This window comes from Ipomoea nil, unplaced genomic scaffold, assembly GCF_001879475.1.
Source record: "Ipomoea nil cultivar Tokyo-kokei standard unplaced genomic scaffold, Asagao_1.1 scaffold2826, whole genome shotgun sequence".
NCBI classification, from domain to species: Eukaryota; Viridiplantae; Streptophyta; class Magnoliopsida; order Solanales; family Convolvulaceae; genus Ipomoea; species Ipomoea nil.
Genome location: NW_017619254.1, coordinates 1079010 through 1096855, shown reverse-complemented (window position 1 = coordinate 1096855; position 17846 = coordinate 1079010). Strand labels below are relative to the sequence as shown.

Sequence of the window (17846 nt, the reverse complement as noted above, 5' to 3'; positions counted from 1 at the left end):
GTAGACACTTGTATCGGACCCATATGAAAAAAATAATTTATCAGAGTCCGCCACATCATGGAGTAACATTTAGGAGTACATACATGTAGTAGAACTCATTTTTTAGTATTAGAAATAGTTAAATTTATAATTTTATATGATGACTATGTTTGGCAGAGTTTATTTAGGAGTTTATAGATAATAAAGCTATAAGCTCTGTTGTAATGTTTCAAAAATAAGCTGATAGCTTAAAATGAGAGCTTATTTTGAAACGATACTTTTGGTAGCATTTCAAAAATAAGCTAGTAGCATCCTAACGTTTTTCCAATCTTTATCCTTATTATTATTTTAAATAAATGACATCATTTATCCTCCCAATTAAAACTCGTTTGACATTTTCTCTTTTCATTATTTTTATTCATTGTTTTCTTTGTTTACAAATTCTATGTCCTCTTGTTTTTATTTTCTTGGCAATGAATGTTTAGTTGCAAATATTAAATAAAAAAAAAATCATATATCTCCAATTCTCCATCAAGTAGTAATATCTCCATCAAAGAAATTTTAAGTGAGACTTCTATTGAAATGAAGGGAGATCCGCAATAATATTGCTACTTTATTATGAGATGCTAGATCCTAATAGTTTCATTTCAAAATGTTAAATTTTAATAGGTAAACAAACCTATTTAAATTTTATAAAGACGTCATTTTTAGTCTTTTTACATTTATCAGCCTATCAAAAAATTAATTGTAGCAAAAACTTTTAACATAATCAGGTAGCTTAACAGCTCTTCAGTTTGCAAGCTAGGTTTGTCAAACATGGCGGAGCTCTAAGGCCTACGAAATCATCCAAAACATATATACAATCTTCATACATATGATAGCTCGAGTTTGGCTTAAATTCGAAAGAAATCATACCATATTAAAAACAATAAAATACAATATTGGATATTAATATGTGTTTCCCCCGTTCTGGTTTGCCTGCAAACACAAGGAATTAATATGAGGAGTGGTGAAAAGGCCATCCAGTAAACCCTTGGAAATCCAATGATATGCTGCCTCAGTGAAGTGTGCACCGTCCCAGTTGATATGATCCGAAGGGTCGACGCAGGCGTGGGTGGGTGGATAGCCACATCTTCTGCTGGAGTTATAATTGTATGGTCCTCCTCCTCCACAACAAGCCTCTAGTGGTTTGCTTTCAAATCCTTATCACCAACCAAAAAAAAGGATACATAATTAATGTATGTTATTCTGATGGTCCCATCTACTATATACTATATATAAAAGTGAGTGTCAACACAATTAGTACTCACCAAAATTTTCTGGGGAGTTGTAAAGTTGTAATCCCGCATTGTAATAGTCAGCGTATACAAGGAAGACATTAGGATGACGGTCTCGAATGCGAGACAGTGCCTTTTGAAGAAGGATGTTGTGATTTTCTGATTGTTTATTCAGCCAATCCAGACAACCTGTTTTTGGGTTGTAATCCCCATCATTTGAACCATAGAAGAATGATAACGTGGCGGCTAAACATCCGTCTGCCATCATTCCTGGGACCATCATGTTTACCACTCCTAACTCGATCAATTCCTGCGCATTTATATATATATATATATATATGCATTGGGGCAGGTGTTTGGTAAATAGTTATTAGCTGCAAATAACTGTTAGTAGATTGGATTAGCAGGTTTGACTAGTTGATAGAGTAAGCATTAGCAGGTTGTAGAAAGATATTTTATAAATTAGCAATGCAAAATTAAATGACCTTTTAAGGGCATAATTTATTTTTTTAAAAAAACTAATAGGAAAAGCTGTTTTTAGTAGTGATGGTTTTATTGACTACGGGGTAGTCAACTACCGTATGTATGATTAAGGAAAAATGGAGAAATGGAATCTATGAAAGAAGTTATGCCTTAATTGGTTTGGATTAGCTCATGAATGATGATCCATGATTGAAGGGTTAGCGCCATTAATTATATAGGTGTAGGACCTGACCCTTTCAGGAATATAATATTCTCCAAGGGACACTTGACCTTTCAGGAATATAAAATTCTACAAAGGACACTTTACCCTTCATGAATATAATATTTTTCAAGGGACACTTGACATTTCAGAGTATAATATTACATCAATAATTTACTTGTGGTTCCTACTAGTAGTCATTGTGCGTATTTACCTATCAATCAGCTTTTTGAATTTTAATTTTGAAGTAATAAACTGTTACAAAAAACGAAAATTGACTGATAAAATAAATATGTTGTCAAACATGGTCATTATTCATTATATTATACTCCGTATTCTTTAAAGGCAATTATTATTTTCTGGTGGGACTCAAATACCTTTGGAAGCTTTTGCCTAGACGAAATTTCGTCGAAGGTGACAAAAGAAACAATCTTCCAAAATAAAATTTTGGAGGTTATACGTACTACGTAGTTTTCACGACATTTCACGTTGGCGGTTCTAAATCCTAATTAGGTTGAAATTAATTACCTCAACCGCAGAAGCGACGGCGTCGATGATGAGAGGCTGAAATGACTGGGCATCCTCTACGCTCTTCTGAAAGATGGCGTTACCATAATCGTCGCCGCCGAACGGTCCAAATACGAATAACGATTTTTTAAACATTTCAGTGCAGCCTGCCGCCATTGTTAATCATGTTATTTGCTGTTAACTAAGCAATATATATTAGCGTGGAAGATGAGACTCGATCGTATTAATTACTTGAGTTTTTGCAGAGAGATGGGAGCAAATCTCTGAACCATTGGAGTTGAGTCCTCATGGATATGTTGTTATGCAGCTCAATACCTCTTTCCTGATAAAACTCAGCGTCCAGGGCCGTAACTCCGGCGACGGCGAAGTTCACGCCGCCTTCAAAATTGTCTTTCTGGCCGCCCAAGTATGGCTGCACGTGCGGAACCCCATAATGCTCCGCTGCAATCAAGTAGATCAAAAATTTTTATTATTAGCATTGGTTAAGAAGCTTGGTAATGATACTTAATTGAATACATAATGCATATATATATACCGATGAAATCTAGAACAAGACGGCCGTCGGAGCAGCGGCCGGTGGGGTGGTGGAAGAAGGTTTCTCCGTAGGGCGGGAGGCCGATGTAGGGGTATCGATCATCAGATTGAAGTCCCTTCAGGCACAAGGCAAGATAATTTCCAGTGTCAGTCAGTGAATCGCCGAATGCAAATATGGAAGTGTAGCATCCATGTGCAAACTGAGAAGAAGAAGAAGAAGAAAGCAGTAGAGTGAGAAGAAGAAGAAGAGTGAATCTGAGAATATCTGAAAAAAATGCCATTTTCTTTGGAATTGAATGCTGGCAGGAATATTATATATGCTACTCAGGGAATCATTCTCACATATATGTAAACTTTTTTTTTTTTTTTTTTTTTTAATAAGGATTCACAAGTTAAAATACTTCACATCAGTAAGTAAAAGTGAACGAATAGAAAATAAAAATTCATGTAATAGAACTCATAAGAATATATAAGAATCACAAACAAATATAAATATTTTTATATTTTGATGTAAAAAATATTACTCTGCACATTTTTCTTCAAAAATATTATATTTTCTGTTTATTAATATTACATTTTTCAGTATAAGTAATGCACATTTGATCTTGATGTGATTCTCCTCATAAATAAAGATTCATGAGAAGGTCTCACACATTTTTTGTCTTTAGTATTTTTTTTTTATTTATTTATGTGGTCAGTTTTCAATTATCGGTGCAGGTAGATATATGTTACTCTCAATAATGGTGGCACAGCATCTAATATTCGAATCTGTCCGTTAACAATGAGTACAATAGGTCCAAATATTATAAGCATTAACATTTTTTTTTTGAATGGTACTAGCTCTATTACAATGTAGTATCTGTTCATATACTTTCTCAACCTACTGAAACACAAAGAGCTAATAACGCCTCCACTGAGGCTCGAACTCACAATCTTCCAAATGGAAGTCCAACCCGGGTACCATTGGACCACATAGAGCTAATAACACCTCCACTGAGGCTTGAACTCACAACCTTCCTAATGGAAGTCCAACCCGGGTACCATTGGACCACATAGTCCTGGTTTATAAGCATTAACATAAACTATATATTGTTGTTTTTTAAAATAAATAAAAAACTATATATTATTGTTGTGACAAAGAGTACGGTTATCTTCCAACGCACCCTTTTGAGACTTTTAATAATAGTGACGAAAACAAATCTCTAATTATGTAAGTGAGAGGAATTGAATACATTACTAACATTCTGGGTCAATTTTATAATTATTATAAACTTTTAAATTTTTAAGTTCACAATATTTATAAAAATAAATATACCTTTTTTGTCCAAATTTTCTAGCAACTTTCAATTTTTGATTTATTTATAGGGATACATCATACCAGACATCACTTTTTACATGAGAGTTTGTTATTACTTAAATCTTTACACATACACGGATACACCCCACACACTAAATTATAAAAATGCACAACAGAAACTCTAAATGTGCAATATATAGTTAGTACTCAAAGAGTAATACAAATTAAACCTTCTAAAAATGTACAATATAATTATTATAAATACACAAGTTCACACGTTCGCATCTACGTGCAAATTCTCACTTGATCCATTATAAGTATATATATGTATATATATGTGTGTAGTGTGTGTGGGGGGAGGGGGTAGGGGGCAGGGGGTAGGTTTTAATCCCCAGTCCCTAATCCCTTGAACTAATTTTCTAACCACGATGTTCATAATATAGTTTGGTGGATTTTTCATTCTAAAACTTTAAATTATGGTGACTCTTTTAAATTATATAGAGTTTTAATTTTACAAATATTGCATACACCTATAAAGATTTAATCAAATTTGGTCCAACGGTTGGAATTTTTAAATGAACGGAAACAAAGAAAACAAACATTCCATGAACTCATTCCTTTTTATTTTAAAAAAAGTTGAAGGGGAAAAAAATAATAAACAAGAAAAAAGAAAGAAAAAGGCAAAAACTTATGAGTATGGGCTCATCTGATCAAATCTTATCATTCAATTACAAACAGTGACCCTGTTGGCCATAATGCAATAGTGACTCTATAGCTCGCCGTATGGCGCCTTGTTCCCAATTCCAATTAATGATTGTTGCAGTGCATTATTCTTCTGCCCGACTGGACATGGTAGTGAATATATAGATAAATTACACTGTAATTGCTAGGGCTCGATCATATGTTATTGTTCACAATCTGTCATCCACAAATCGATTGAGCTACCCGTATGAGTTGTAGTGTATTATTAATATTATTATTAGATATATCAATCATTCTCTCACCAACTAAAATTTGCTAGTAATTAGAGCGATTGAGATGATAAATTGATCAAATTTTAGTATTGTGAAATGAATATTTAAAGAATGGCCAAGGCTATATATTGTCGTTTAAGTAGAACGTTAAAAGTCTGAACACATATGTAAATAACAACCTTTTTAGGAGATTTTCACTTGAATGAGGATTCAATATGTTCAAGTGTTTGGCCCATTGCTTGTTAGGCATGCTAATATAAACTTGAACTCTTGAAGTCATTGATTGTTCATACATTAAACTAGCTAGTTTTATTGTAATAGAAGAAAAAAAAAATCAAAACACTCAAAAAGTCCCATGATCTTGGGAGCACAATTGCTAGTGCAGGAGAGATTGAAGAGTAATAATTTCAGCAAGAGCAACTATACATAAATTTTTATAATATTTGATATTTTAAATAGAGAAATGTTTACCAGTTCCCACAATTACAAAAGCCACACAATTTATAGTCACTATTTGATGCAACTATTTTTGTGTGATTTTTTTTTTTTAATTTTAAATTTTAGTTCATCGTAAAATGTCACATTAAGAAGTGAGTGGATATCTACAAATCTATCTACATCTACATCTACATCTACATCTACATACAAATACAAATCTAATAAGAGTGAATAATGTTAGGCCTTTAACTGGAACAAAAAAAATGTCGGTACTAATTGTTTCTTAAAATGAATAATTCATATTATTTTGATTTTAGTATCTTTTAATGGTTTTCCTTATTTACCCTCTATTATATTATTTTCTTCCCTTAAATAACCCTAAATTCCGTTAGTTTAAACTTTAGTAACGGAATATTCCGTTTACTATTTATTATGGTTAACATATTCTTAATTTATATAAGGTCTTAGGTTCGAACCTCATCCCAAGTATAGTTGGCATAATTGTTAAACATATATTATGAATATGTTAAAATGTATTAAAAAAAATATATATAATATAAAGTTTAACATAAACTTTGGTCAAATAATTAGCTCGACTAAATACATAGCATTCAAAGTTGAGTATCAGAGATTATAAATCAGGAACTACAACCAATAAAAAAAAGGACATGTAATGAAGATGAAAACAATAACAATGCTACCCAAAAATGAATTAAGAAGAATTAGAGAAATTTAAATAAAAAATAAAAAATAGTATTTATTTAGGCTATCGCTTTAAGACTAAGTATTTAGACTAACGTTATTACAAAGTTGCAAACGTTTATTTTAGTGACAATTATAATCAATCTCTCATATATTATCATGCATTTATATACTTTAAATTACCGATTTAAATAAACAAATTCAATATTTATTTACTTATGCATGAGTATCTCTTATATATTATTACATTGATATACTTTAAAATACTTATTTAAAAATAATTATTGGACATTATCCTATTCGTGCAAAGCGCGTACAAAAACTAGTGTACATATATATGTGATAAATGTAGGGGAGTATAGCAACTTTCTTTAAATCTTTTGTAGTCAAATCGGCCATCAAAATAATAAATAATGCTAATAAAATAAGACAGGGTGTTAGGTAAGAGAGTGTATTTTTAATTAAAACTACTTAAAAGTGGTTGAGAAGGTGAGGCGTCATGACTTTCATATTTTTTTTTTTTTGACGTCATGACTTTCATTATTCTAATTATATATTCCAATTTAAATTTTTTATTTATGAAAAAACTATCATTGTTAAATTTGGTAAGATAATGACATCTGTTTGAAAAATATTCGGACAAAGACGATCTTAACTTTAAACTAGTGAATAGGCTCCAAATGCTCGTAAAATTGCGTATCAGGTTACTACCAACAAAACAAAACTTATTAACTTATTTTGAATTAATTATTCTGTTTAGAAGAGTAGGTGATGAGAATAATAATTTTGAGAATTATCTTATTATTGATTAATTCATAATGTTTGAAGTGGTTGAAATACTATATGAAGATAAGTATTTATAGGAATTCATAATGTTTGAAGTAGTTGAAGTACTACATGAAAATAAATATTTATAAGAATACAAAGAGTCTATAGAAATGGTAAATGATAATATTATTAATAATACACAGAGATGGAGAAGGAATTATAGTGTGTCTAGAATATAGAGTCTTAATATGCCCCATCAAGCTTAAGGTTCTCTAGAGAGAACATTGAGCTATTACTTTAGATCATTTAACATTGCAGTGGTTAGTGGCTTGGTGGAGTTGTCTATTGTCTATCAGTTGATCAATTGTCACAGGTTCTTTGGTAATCAATGAAGAGATCACCCGTACTCAGGGAGTCCAATTAAAACCTTAGCTTTGACAAGATACTCAATCGTAGTGGAATCTCACTGGCGCAAATTAAAGCTGCAAAGAATGCAACCAACTATGGGGACTCAAATCTCATGCCCGAGAAAAAGACCCAAAGGCAACTTCAATAGTCTTCACAGGGCCTAGGACATGGCATGTCTCACTGCAACATACAAAACTTCATCAGAGAGAGAGGAGATGAGCATGGACAAAATAAAAGAGTCCCGACGGACCAAATTTTCAGCCGTAGCATCGGCTACAACAGTACACTCATTTGGAGTGCGGCTACAACGAAATACTCATCCGGAGCGCACCTACAACGGAACACTCATCTAGAGCGTAGCTACAACAGAACATTCATTCGGAACGCAAGTACAATAGAACACTCATCCGGAGCTTTAATAGATGAAGTCGGACATGGTAACGTGCCATCAACGTATCCACTGACAAGTTGAGTATTCCAGAATAGATAGTATGAGGAAATATGCATGTTTAATGGGGATAAAGTGATAGGTTGTTTGTAAGGTATTTATCAGGGATGTGGTTGGATAGACAATATCGAATATGGTGGGAGAATATGAGGTGATGTTACCAGCCGCCATCAACGGGGGTTATTGATCAATCCATGATGTTTGAAATACATGAAGGTAAGAATTTATAATAATACAAAGAGTCTCAATCATGATAGGAATGGTAAATGATAATATTTCTTCTCCCAAAAGGTTGAATCCCCAACTCTAAGGGCCCACATACCCCGACCCGACATAGTATTTGGAAGGATGTATATAACGATGACTCAATGGTTCAACTGTTGAGCATGTTGAGCATATAGCCATTAATGTGCAATCCAATTATCAGCTTAGGCTTTTAGTTGAGATTGTCCACCGCACATGTGGGGGGCGTGTTGAGCATGTTAAGCATATTGCCATTAATGTGCCCACAATACCGGTATTCTCTAGTGACTTAAGCTCATGCCCACAATACATACATATAATATTCTGCATGATTGGTGTAGGTGGTTTAGCCAGTGGGGGGCAGCAGCATTTGACTAATCATTCCTGCCCATTCGCGTACTGAAAAATGTACAATCGTGCGTATTGCTGCAATACTAGTCATTAAAGTTGATAGCACGCTTTAAACCAGATCATTGATAGGTTATAGGTGTGGGTAACATACTAACGTATATAAATCATGAGACTTTAGAATTAATAATGGAGCAAATTACACTTTTGGTCCTGTGACTATTAGGGGTGTGTTAATTTGGGTACGTGACTTTTAAAACTAACAATTTAGTCCTTTAACTATCATTTTTTTAGCAGATTTGGTCCTCCTGGCCAAATTGCCGGTGGAATTTGGCCGGAAAGACGTTCGAATTTTTAAATCAAATATTAGTGGGGGTAATTCGGTCTTTTTAATTGTAAAAAAAATAGCGTTTGATTTAAAAATTCGAACGTCTTTCCGGCCAAATTCCACCGGCAATTTGGCCTGGAGGACCAAATCTGCTAAAAAAATGATAGTTAAAGGACTAAATTGTTAGTTTTAAAAGTCACGTACTCAAATTAACACACCCCTAATAGTCACAGGACCAAAAGTATAATTTGCTCCTAATAATGATACTTGTTTTTTCATGGTACGCAATATATGTTACTGTATCGTAGATTTTACTGTTATTAGTGTTGTTCTCTAAAATTTACACAATTATGTTTTTATATTCGTATATGTGAATCATAGACACGAAGAACCCATCCAAAAGACATTCCGCAATGTTTTATGGAGTCCATGTAAGGGTGTGTTTGATTGGGGACTTTTGCGTCTTATTATAGGTTTCGATATCCGTTACCATGTTTGTTTGCCTACTTTTTTTTTTTTTTTTTTTAATTATACTATTGGATTCAAATCCTTTAATAATTCATGTTTTTACTCATCTACTTTTGAAGAATGAAATCTAAAATAAGGAAGAAAAAAATGAAAAAAAAAATAAACAGGTCATTATCAATGCATTAAATATGAAATTTTAATATATAGTTATATACACGTATATTCTTCCCAAAAAGTTGAATCTCCAACCCGTCTGGGAGGATGTAAATCATGGTAACTCAGTTGAACGCAGATGTTAGACGTTTGCTTACTGCGCCCAGATGTTGCTTCCACACTATCGTTGGTGAGACTCGATCCCTGGTCATTTTTCCCAAACTTCACCCCTATAATGAACTGAGCTGCCCATGCAAGCATATATACACATATACGTATGTATGTGTGTGTATTATATAGTTTTATGTATTTATTTATTTTTATTTTAATTAATTATTTATTTATTTATTTATTTATTATTTATTTATTTATTTTGATTCCAATTCCTATTAACTAGCAAACAAAGTGACTTCTCCTGCTTTAACTCATTACCATTATCAATTATTTGATTCCCATTATATTACCATTCTAATTCCAATGTTTAAACTAAACACACCTATTGAGTTCTCATAAAATGATATTCATACATAGGCCTTTTTTTCATATGGCAAATTACACAATGAGTTAATGCGTGGAATGGTAAAATGGCCATTGAGCACAGCCTTGGAGATCCATTTGTAAGCTGCCTCAGTTAAGTGAGCTCCATCCCAATTGATATAAGAGGAAGGATCAACACAGGCCTGCGAGGGAGAGTACCCACAGGGTACACTGGAGTTGTAATTGTATGGCCCTCCTCCTCCACAACAAGCTTTAAGTGGTCTCTTTATAAATCCTTTAAAAAAAACAAACTATATTTATATCCTCCACTATTTGAAATAGTAGTGATGTCAATCAAGTAGTGATACTTACCAAATTTTTCAGAAGAGCGATAAAGTTGTAAACTGGCATTATAATAATCCGCATACACAATTGAAACATGGGGATGTCTCTCTCGAATGCCTACTAATGCAGCCTGAAGAAGATTGTTGTGATTTTCATCAAACTTATTTAGCAAAGTGAGACAGCCAGTTTCTGGGTCGTAATCATGTGCATTATATGAAGTATAAAAGAATGATAAGGTGATTGCTAAGCATCCATCTGCAAGCATTCCTGGTACCATTAAATTTACCACTCCTAGTTCAATCAGTTCCTGCATTATATTGAACGTGATAGATATGTTAAATAATGTTTTCTAAAAAAAAAAAAGATATGTTAAATAATGTGACAATAAGAACTCAAGATCATAAGATCGATTCTCCAATAATATAATAAAAATTAGGAATAAGGTTCAAATTGACCATTAAACGTAACCTGAAAATGCAATAAGGCCACTGAACGAGAAAAAAAAAAGTGCAATTAGGCCACTGAACATGCACTCCAAATGTATGCAATTTCACCTGGTAGATGGTTACCATCAATAACAGGTTACCTGCTTACGTGGCAGTTGAGTTGATATTTTTAATAATTTTTAAATAATTTTAAATTAATTTTAATAATAATTTTTTAAAAAAAAAATTAAAAAATTATTTTTAAAAAAATGATGGCGGCCACCCCGTCGTTTTATTTAATTTTTATTTAATTTTATTTAATTTTTCAATTTTTTTTAAATTTATTAAAAATTATTTAAAAATTATTAAAAATTGACAACTCAGTTGCAAGTAAGCAAGTAACCTGCTAAAATTGATGGTAACCTGCTGGTGAAATTGCATGCAGTTGGAGTGTTCAGTGGGTTAATTGCACGTTTTTAGAGTGTTCAATGATCTAATTACAATTTTTTGTATTAAGTGACCTAATTATATTTTCAGGTTACAGTCAGTGGCCAATTTAAACCTTATTCCTAAAAATTACCTCAATTGCAGAAGTGATGGCGTCAACTATTAGAGGCTGGAGTGATTGGGCATCCTCTAAGCTCTCCTCTACGCTCTTCTGAAAGAAGACGTTACCATAGTCGTCACCGCCAAATGGTCCAAATACGACTAACGACCTTTCGAATATCTCCTTGCAGCCTGAAACCATTGTTAATCCTCTCACTCTAATAATTTCTATCCCTACATATTTAATTAAAGGTTTATATATATATACCTATATAAAACGTTCTTCTATAATTCTCCACCAGCAAAATTACATTATTTGTGTAATGAAAATAACAAATGTGCCATTACACTACATGGTAATTGACATCAATAATTCTCTTTAATGTTATTAAAATTAAATTATCCATTTGTTTAATTTATTTAATTGTATTTCAAAAAAGTTGATTTAATCTTGCATGCCTCTAACGAGAGAGTTTAAATTTACTCATACAAAATTTAAAATTTGCTTTCCAAATGTAATTATCTTAGGTATTATTTGTATTGTGAAAATTATAATATAGATGAAATACAATTAAAAATAAATCAATGTAATTATGTAAATTCTCTCTATAAGTTTATTTTAATATGCACATAATTAGAGATTATATTAACCATACAAAATTTTAATTTTAATTTTAATTGTAATTTTTTTCTATAAAAATAATAAATACTTAAACAATGAAATCTCGAAAACATTATTATATTAAACAATTTAAAATATTTTAGTTTTTCTATTTTTTATTTATATTTATAATATCATAATTTTTTCCCGTGCATCGCGTTATTCTAATATTATATGTATTACTTGAGTTTTTGCAGAGAGAAGGGAGCAAATCTGTGAACCATTTGAGTTGAGTCCTCATGGATATGTTGTTACGAAAATGGATTCCTCTTTCCTCATGGAAGTCAACATCCAGCGCCGGAACTCCGGCGACGGCGAAGTTCACGCCGGCTTCAAGGTTTAAGTTCTCGCCACCGAAGTACGGCTGCACATGCGGAAGCCCGTAATGCTCAGCTGCAATCAATTCAAGTAGATCAAACTAATCAATCAATAAGTAGCTAGTTAATTAACGATACTTGAATAAAGAAACATATATATATATATATATATATATATATATATATATATATATATATATATATATATGAATACCGATGAAATCTAGAACAAGACGTCCGTCGGAGTAGCGGCCGGTGGGATTGCCGAAGAAGGTTTCTCCGTAGGGTGGAAGACCGGCGTGGGGGAATCTCTCGTAGGTTTGGAGCCCCTTCAAGCACAGGCTAAGATAGTTTCCAGTATCGGTCAATGAATCGCCGAATGCAAAAATGGAAGTGTAGCATCCATCTGCAAACTGAGAAGAAGAAGAAGAAGAAGAAAGCGACAGGGAGAGAAGAAGAATGCAACTGAGAAACGCTGATAAAAACGCCATTATTTTGGGAGTAGAAAGGGTAGGTAGGAGGATATGATTGATTTTATAATAATTGGATATGTGCCTGTGGTAGTGAACCACTCTCATAAGATGTTTTCATATATAAAAAATCACGCCATCATGTTGGGAGTGGAAAGGTAGGTAGGACCGTATAGTAGGAGGATATGATCGATTTTATATTCATTGGGTATTTGGTAGTGGTGGTCCTGGTTGACAAAAAAAATAAAAAAAATTGTTTAATTGCATTTTAACCCAAATACTATGGTTTGGTTAATGATTAAAGGTTCTATAGAATTTCGGTTAAGATTAATTCGGTTCGAAATCATTGGTTAATTAAAATTATATATATAGGTTAAGTTTCAATGTAGTCAGGGCTTTTCGTAATGTCACACACTATTAGTTACACATAAACATACCACATAGTGTTCGGAAAAGCATCATTGGTGTAGTGAGGTATGATGCATTATGGTAATTGTAGTGGTTATTTATATCGGTCGCTTGTCAGTATACACCAACAGTGTTAACAAAAGACACCAATAGTGTTAGGAAAAAGCACCACAATGAAATGCATAAGTACACCAAAAAACACACAACACACCCAAAAAATACACCATATAACTCACCACCCAAATGGTGTATTCTGAACACTGTGTGATGCTTTTAGTCATACCTAGTGGTGCGTTCTGGTGATGCGTATCGAATTTGTGCACGTTTTTTTGGTGTGCATTTTCTAACACGGATGGTGTATATTTGTATAACTATTAGTGCGGTCGCACTGACCGCTCGGGAAGGCACCAACACGAATTCTCAAATACACCACAGTAAGGTTAATAATGCTCCAATGATGAACATAAAACACACAACACTATGATTTGATATATTATGGTGCCCAATGACGACTTTAACCTTGTAGTTCGCGTACTGTGAGAACGCGCGCGAAAATATCGGAAAAGCCTTGATGAATGTGATTCGTTGGATTTATCTAATCTAATGACCTACAATTAACCGCACCGCCGCACCTAAGTGCACTGCCGCACTTGAACCTTCCTATATATAATATATATATATATATATATATATATATATATATATATATATATATATATATATATATATATATATATATATATATATATATATATATATATATATATATATAGGGTCGGGTTCCTGTGAGAACAGGTCTTCCCGTGCGGTCAGTGCGGCATACACCATTAGATATGCATAAATGCACCACACAGTGTTTGAAAATACACCATTATGTGTGGTGTATTTTTTTTTTTTTTTTTTGTGGTGTATTTTTGATAATGGTGTATTTTTTTTTTTTGTGTATTTTTGGCATTTCATTATGGTGTATTCTCGAACACTATGGTGCATTTATGCATACTTAATGGTGTACGCCGCACTTACGTACCGCACGAAAAGACTTGTTGTCGCAGGAACCAAAATCAATATATATATATATATATATATATGTAGCTTCCCACCTTAACGTGCAGTCAGTGCGGCCGCTTAAAAAAGGCACTAATAGTGCTATCAAAGTCACCTGTAGTGTGGTGCAAAACATTGAAATGCATCCTAAGATTGTATCAGTTTGCTTATTTTTGAGAATGACATTATTCAACAACGGTATGTATATAGCATATATGAAATATATGTGTTGATACCTATTGAGTTTTCACAAAATAATATTCATACATAAGCCTTGTTTTCATATGGCAAATTACACAATGAGTTATTGCGAGGAATGGTAAAGTGGCCATTGAGCAAAGCCTTGGAGATCCATTTGTAAGCTGCCTCAGTTAAGTGAGCTCCATCCCAATTGATATAAGAGGAAGGATCAACACAGGCATGCGAGGGAGGGTAACCACAGGGTACGCTGGAGTTATAATTGTATGGCCCTCCTCCTCCACAACAAGCTTTAAGTGGTCTCTTTATAAATCCTTTAAAAAAAAAAAACTATACTTATATCCTCCACTATTTGAAATAGTAGTGATGTCAATCAAGTAGTGATACTTACCAAATTTTTCAGAAGAGTGATAAAGTTGTAAACTGGCATTATAATAATCCGCATACACAATTGAAACCTGGGGATGTCTCTCTCGAATGCCTACTAATGCAGTCTGAAGAAGATTGTTGTGATTTTCATCAAATTTATTTAGCCAAGTGAGACAGCCAGTGATTGGGTCGTAATCATGTGCATTATAGGAAGTATAGAAGAATGATAAGGTGATTGCTAAGCATCCATCTGCAAGCATTCCTGGTACCATCAAATTTACCACTCCTAGTTCAATCAGTTCCTGCATTGAACGTGATAGATATGTTAAATAATGTGACAAGAACTCAAGATCAGAAGATTGATTCTCAAATAAAAATGACCTCAATTGCAGAAGTGATGGCGTCAACTATTACAGGCTGGAGTGATTGGGCATCCTCTACGCTCTTCTGAAAGAAGACGTTAGCATAGTCGTCCCCACCAAATGGTCCAAATACGACTAATGACCTTTTAAATGTCTCCTTGCAGCCTGAAACCATTGTTAATAATTGATATCCCTAAATATTTAATTAGGGATTATTTATATATAAAACGTTCTTCTAATTCTTCTCCCAACAAAAGTACTTTATTAGTGTTAGGATTGTAATAGTTGTGTTAGACTAGGACTCTCACTCTGTATCTTTATATGATCATTGTTAGTCTTTGGTTAATGTTAAGTTAAAACATTCCAATCCTCACGACATAAAGCCCGTCTCGTGGTTAAGGGTTTCAATTAGGTTGCGGGATAGGATTTCTTTGAGACTTTCCGTCCGGTTGTTAAGTCGATGGTGGTGCATCTTTTTCTGTCTTTGGCTGTGTCTCGTGGTTGGATGATCCGCCAGTTGGACATTCACAATGCTTTTTTGAATGGTCATCTAACTGAAACTGTGTATATGCGTCAACCGCCCGGCTATGAGGACAAGGCGATGCCGGATCATGTTTCTTTGCTCCAGCGGTCGCTCTATGGCCTTAAGCAGGCTCCCCCGTGCTTGGTTTATGCGGCTACATAATTTTTTGGTTTCTGTTGGTTTTACTCCCTCTAAAACTGACGTATCTTTATTTATTTATTCTTGTGATAATGTTCAGCTCTACTTTCTGGTTAATGTTGATGACATTCTGGTCATGGGGTCTAATTCGGCTCGTGTAGTTGGCCTTGTTGCTAAGCTAGCGTTGGAGTTCAAGGTGTGTGACATGGGTGCGCCGTCGTTCTTTCTTGGGATTGAGACTGTGCCGCTGCCTGATGGGGTGCTCTTGTCTCAATAGCGGTATATGAAAGATATTCTCAAGCATGCTGGTATGGTTGATTGTAAGCCTGTTTCCACTCCAGTTTCACTTGTTAAGCCTGCTGATGCTCCTGAGGTTCCTTGTGCTAATCCTACACAGTATCGGAGTTTGGCGGGTGCTTTTCAGTATCTCTCGGTAACTCGTCCGGACTTATCTTATGTTGTTAACAGGTTGTGTCAACACATGCATGCACCCATCACGGCTGATTGAGGCATGTTGAAGCGTGTTTTGCAGGGGAGAAAGAAAAGATATGCAAAAAGACTAAAATGCCCTCATTATTTTAACTATTAAAAATTTTCAAGCGAAATTTGACCGGAGTGACCAATAATTATAAAAATTGCACAGTCAAGTACTAAATTAACACTTTTGAAAGTTGTGAACTGCAATTAAAAGGGCCCCTATAGTAATATATCAAAATTGAAATTTACTCTATGAAAATATTAATAGTCAAGTGAACAAAACTGAAAATTTTTGATTTACTAATTTAAAAACGTGCAATAATATATGTATTACTTGAGTTTTTGCAGAGAGAAGGGAGCAAATCTGTGAACCATTTGAGTTGAGTCCTCATGGATATGTTGTTACGAAAATCGATTCCCCTTTCCTGATGGAAGTCAACATCCAGCGCCGGAACTCCGGCGACTGCGAAGTTCACGCCCGCTTCAAGGTTTAACTTTTCGCCACCGAAGTACGGCTGCACATACGGAAGCCCGAAATGCTCAGCTGCAATCAAGTAGATCAAACTAATATAAGTAGCTAGCTAACGATACTTGAATAAAGAAACATGCATATATGAATGAATACCGATGAAATCTAGAACGAGACGTCCGTCGGAGCAGCGGCCGGTGGGACGGCCGAAGAAGGTTTCTCCGTAGGGTGGAAGACCGATGAAGGGGAATCTATCGTACGTTTGGAGCCCCTTCAAGCACAGGCTAAGATAGTTTCCAGTATCGGTCAATGAATCGCCGAATGCAAAAATGGAAGTGTAGCATCCATCTGCAAACTGAGAAGAAGAAGAAGAAGAAGAAAGCGACAGGGAGAGAAGAAGAATGCAACTGAGAAAAGCTGATAAAAACGCCATTATTTTGGGAGTGGAAAGGTTAGGTAGGAGGATATGATCGATTTTATATTAATTGGGTATTTGCCTATTTGGTAGTGCATCACTCTCAGATGTTTTGATATATAAAAAATCACGCCATCATGTTGGGGTGGAAACGTAGTTAGGACCGTGGGAGGATATGATCGATTTTATATTCATTGGGCCGGGTATTTGGTAGTGGTGGTGCTAGTTGACAAAATAATATAAAAAAATTTTGGTTAATTGCATTTTAACCGAAATACTATGGTTTGGTTAATGATTAAAAGTTTTATAAAATTTTGATTAAGATTAATTCGGGTCGAAATCATTGGTTAACTAAAATTATATATATAGGTTAAGTTTCAATGTAGTCAAGGCTTTTCGTGCGATCACGCATCATTACTTACGCATAAACGTACTACATAGTGTTCGGAAAAGCACTATTGGGTGTAGTGAGGTATGATGCAATTTTTTGATGTGTGGCACATTTTGTTGTGTATTTGTGCATTTTATTGTGGTGTATTTTTTAAAACTATTGGGGTGTTTTTGCATACCTCATAGTGCATTTGCACTGGAAGCTTTGACCGCATTTGAGCTTATATATATATATAT

The 17846-nt window shown here is 34.0% G+C and overlaps 2 protein-coding genes across 4 annotated transcripts; both read right to left on the bottom strand.

Moving 5' to 3' along the window:
* Positions 1 to 809: 809 nt before the first annotated feature.
* On the bottom strand, positions 810 to 3310 carry LOC109159205 (GDSL esterase/lipase At1g28610-like). The gene is made up of 5 exons (XM_019307282.1): positions 3002 to 3310; positions 2698 to 2907; positions 2467 to 2612; positions 1290 to 1566; positions 810 to 1181 (listed from the first exon to the last, which is right to left on the bottom strand). Exons 1-5 carry the CDS (start codon positions 3279 to 3281, stop codon positions 928 to 930), a joined length of 1167 nt encoding a protein of 388 aa, XP_019162827.1. The 5' UTR covers positions 3282 to 3310; the 3' UTR covers positions 810 to 927.
* Positions 3311 to 10020: 6710 nt separating this feature from the next.
* On the bottom strand, positions 10021 to 17319 carry LOC109158639 (GDSL esterase/lipase At1g28580-like). Of its 3 annotated transcripts, none has more exons than XM_019306526.1 (5): positions 16961 to 17319; positions 12213 to 12422; positions 11403 to 11560; positions 10425 to 10704; positions 10021 to 10347 (listed from the first exon to the last, which is right to left on the bottom strand). In XM_019306526.1, exons 1-5 carry the CDS (start codon positions 17235 to 17237, stop codon positions 10097 to 10099), a joined length of 1176 nt encoding a protein of 391 aa, XP_019162071.1. In that variant the 5' UTR covers positions 17238 to 17319; the 3' UTR covers positions 10021 to 10096. The 3 variants fall into 3 exon arrangements, with proteins under 3 accessions (XP_019162071.1, XP_019162072.1, XP_019162073.1); XM_019306527.1 differs by lacking the exon at positions 16961 to 17319 and adding an exon at positions 12561 to 12886; XM_019306528.1 differs by lacking the exons at positions 10021 to 10347; positions 10425 to 10704; positions 11403 to 11560; positions 12213 to 12422 and adding exons at positions 14483 to 14780; positions 14858 to 15137; positions 15217 to 15362; positions 16670 to 16879 and having other exon boundaries at positions 16961 to 17316.
* Positions 17320 to 17846: the final 527 nt, after the last annotated feature.

Coding starts and splice junctions, on each gene's coding strand:
- LOC109159205 (XM_019307282.1), bottom strand. CDS start 3,281: ATGGCATTTTTTTCAGATATTCTCAGATTCACTCTTCTTCTTCTTCTC. Junction 1,567..2,466: donor CCGTCGCTTCTGCGGTTGAG/GTAATTAATTTC, acceptor ATAAATGCGCAG/GAATTGATCGAGTTAGGAGT. Junction 1,182..1,289: donor CAACTCCCCAGAAAATTTTG/GTGAGTACTAAT, acceptor GTTGGTGATAAG/GATTTGAAAGCAAACCACTA.
- LOC109158639 (XM_019306526.1), bottom strand. CDS start 17,237: ATGGCGTTTTTATCAGCTTTTCTCAGTTGCATTCTTCTTCTCTCCCTG. Junction 12,423..16,960: donor TCTCGTTCTAGATTTCATCG/GTATTCATTCAT, acceptor AATTGATTGCAG/CTGAGCATTACGGGCTTCCG. Junction 10,705..11,402: donor CCATCACTTCTGCAATTGAG/GTAATTTTTAGG, acceptor AATATAATGCAG/GAACTGATTGAACTAGGAGT.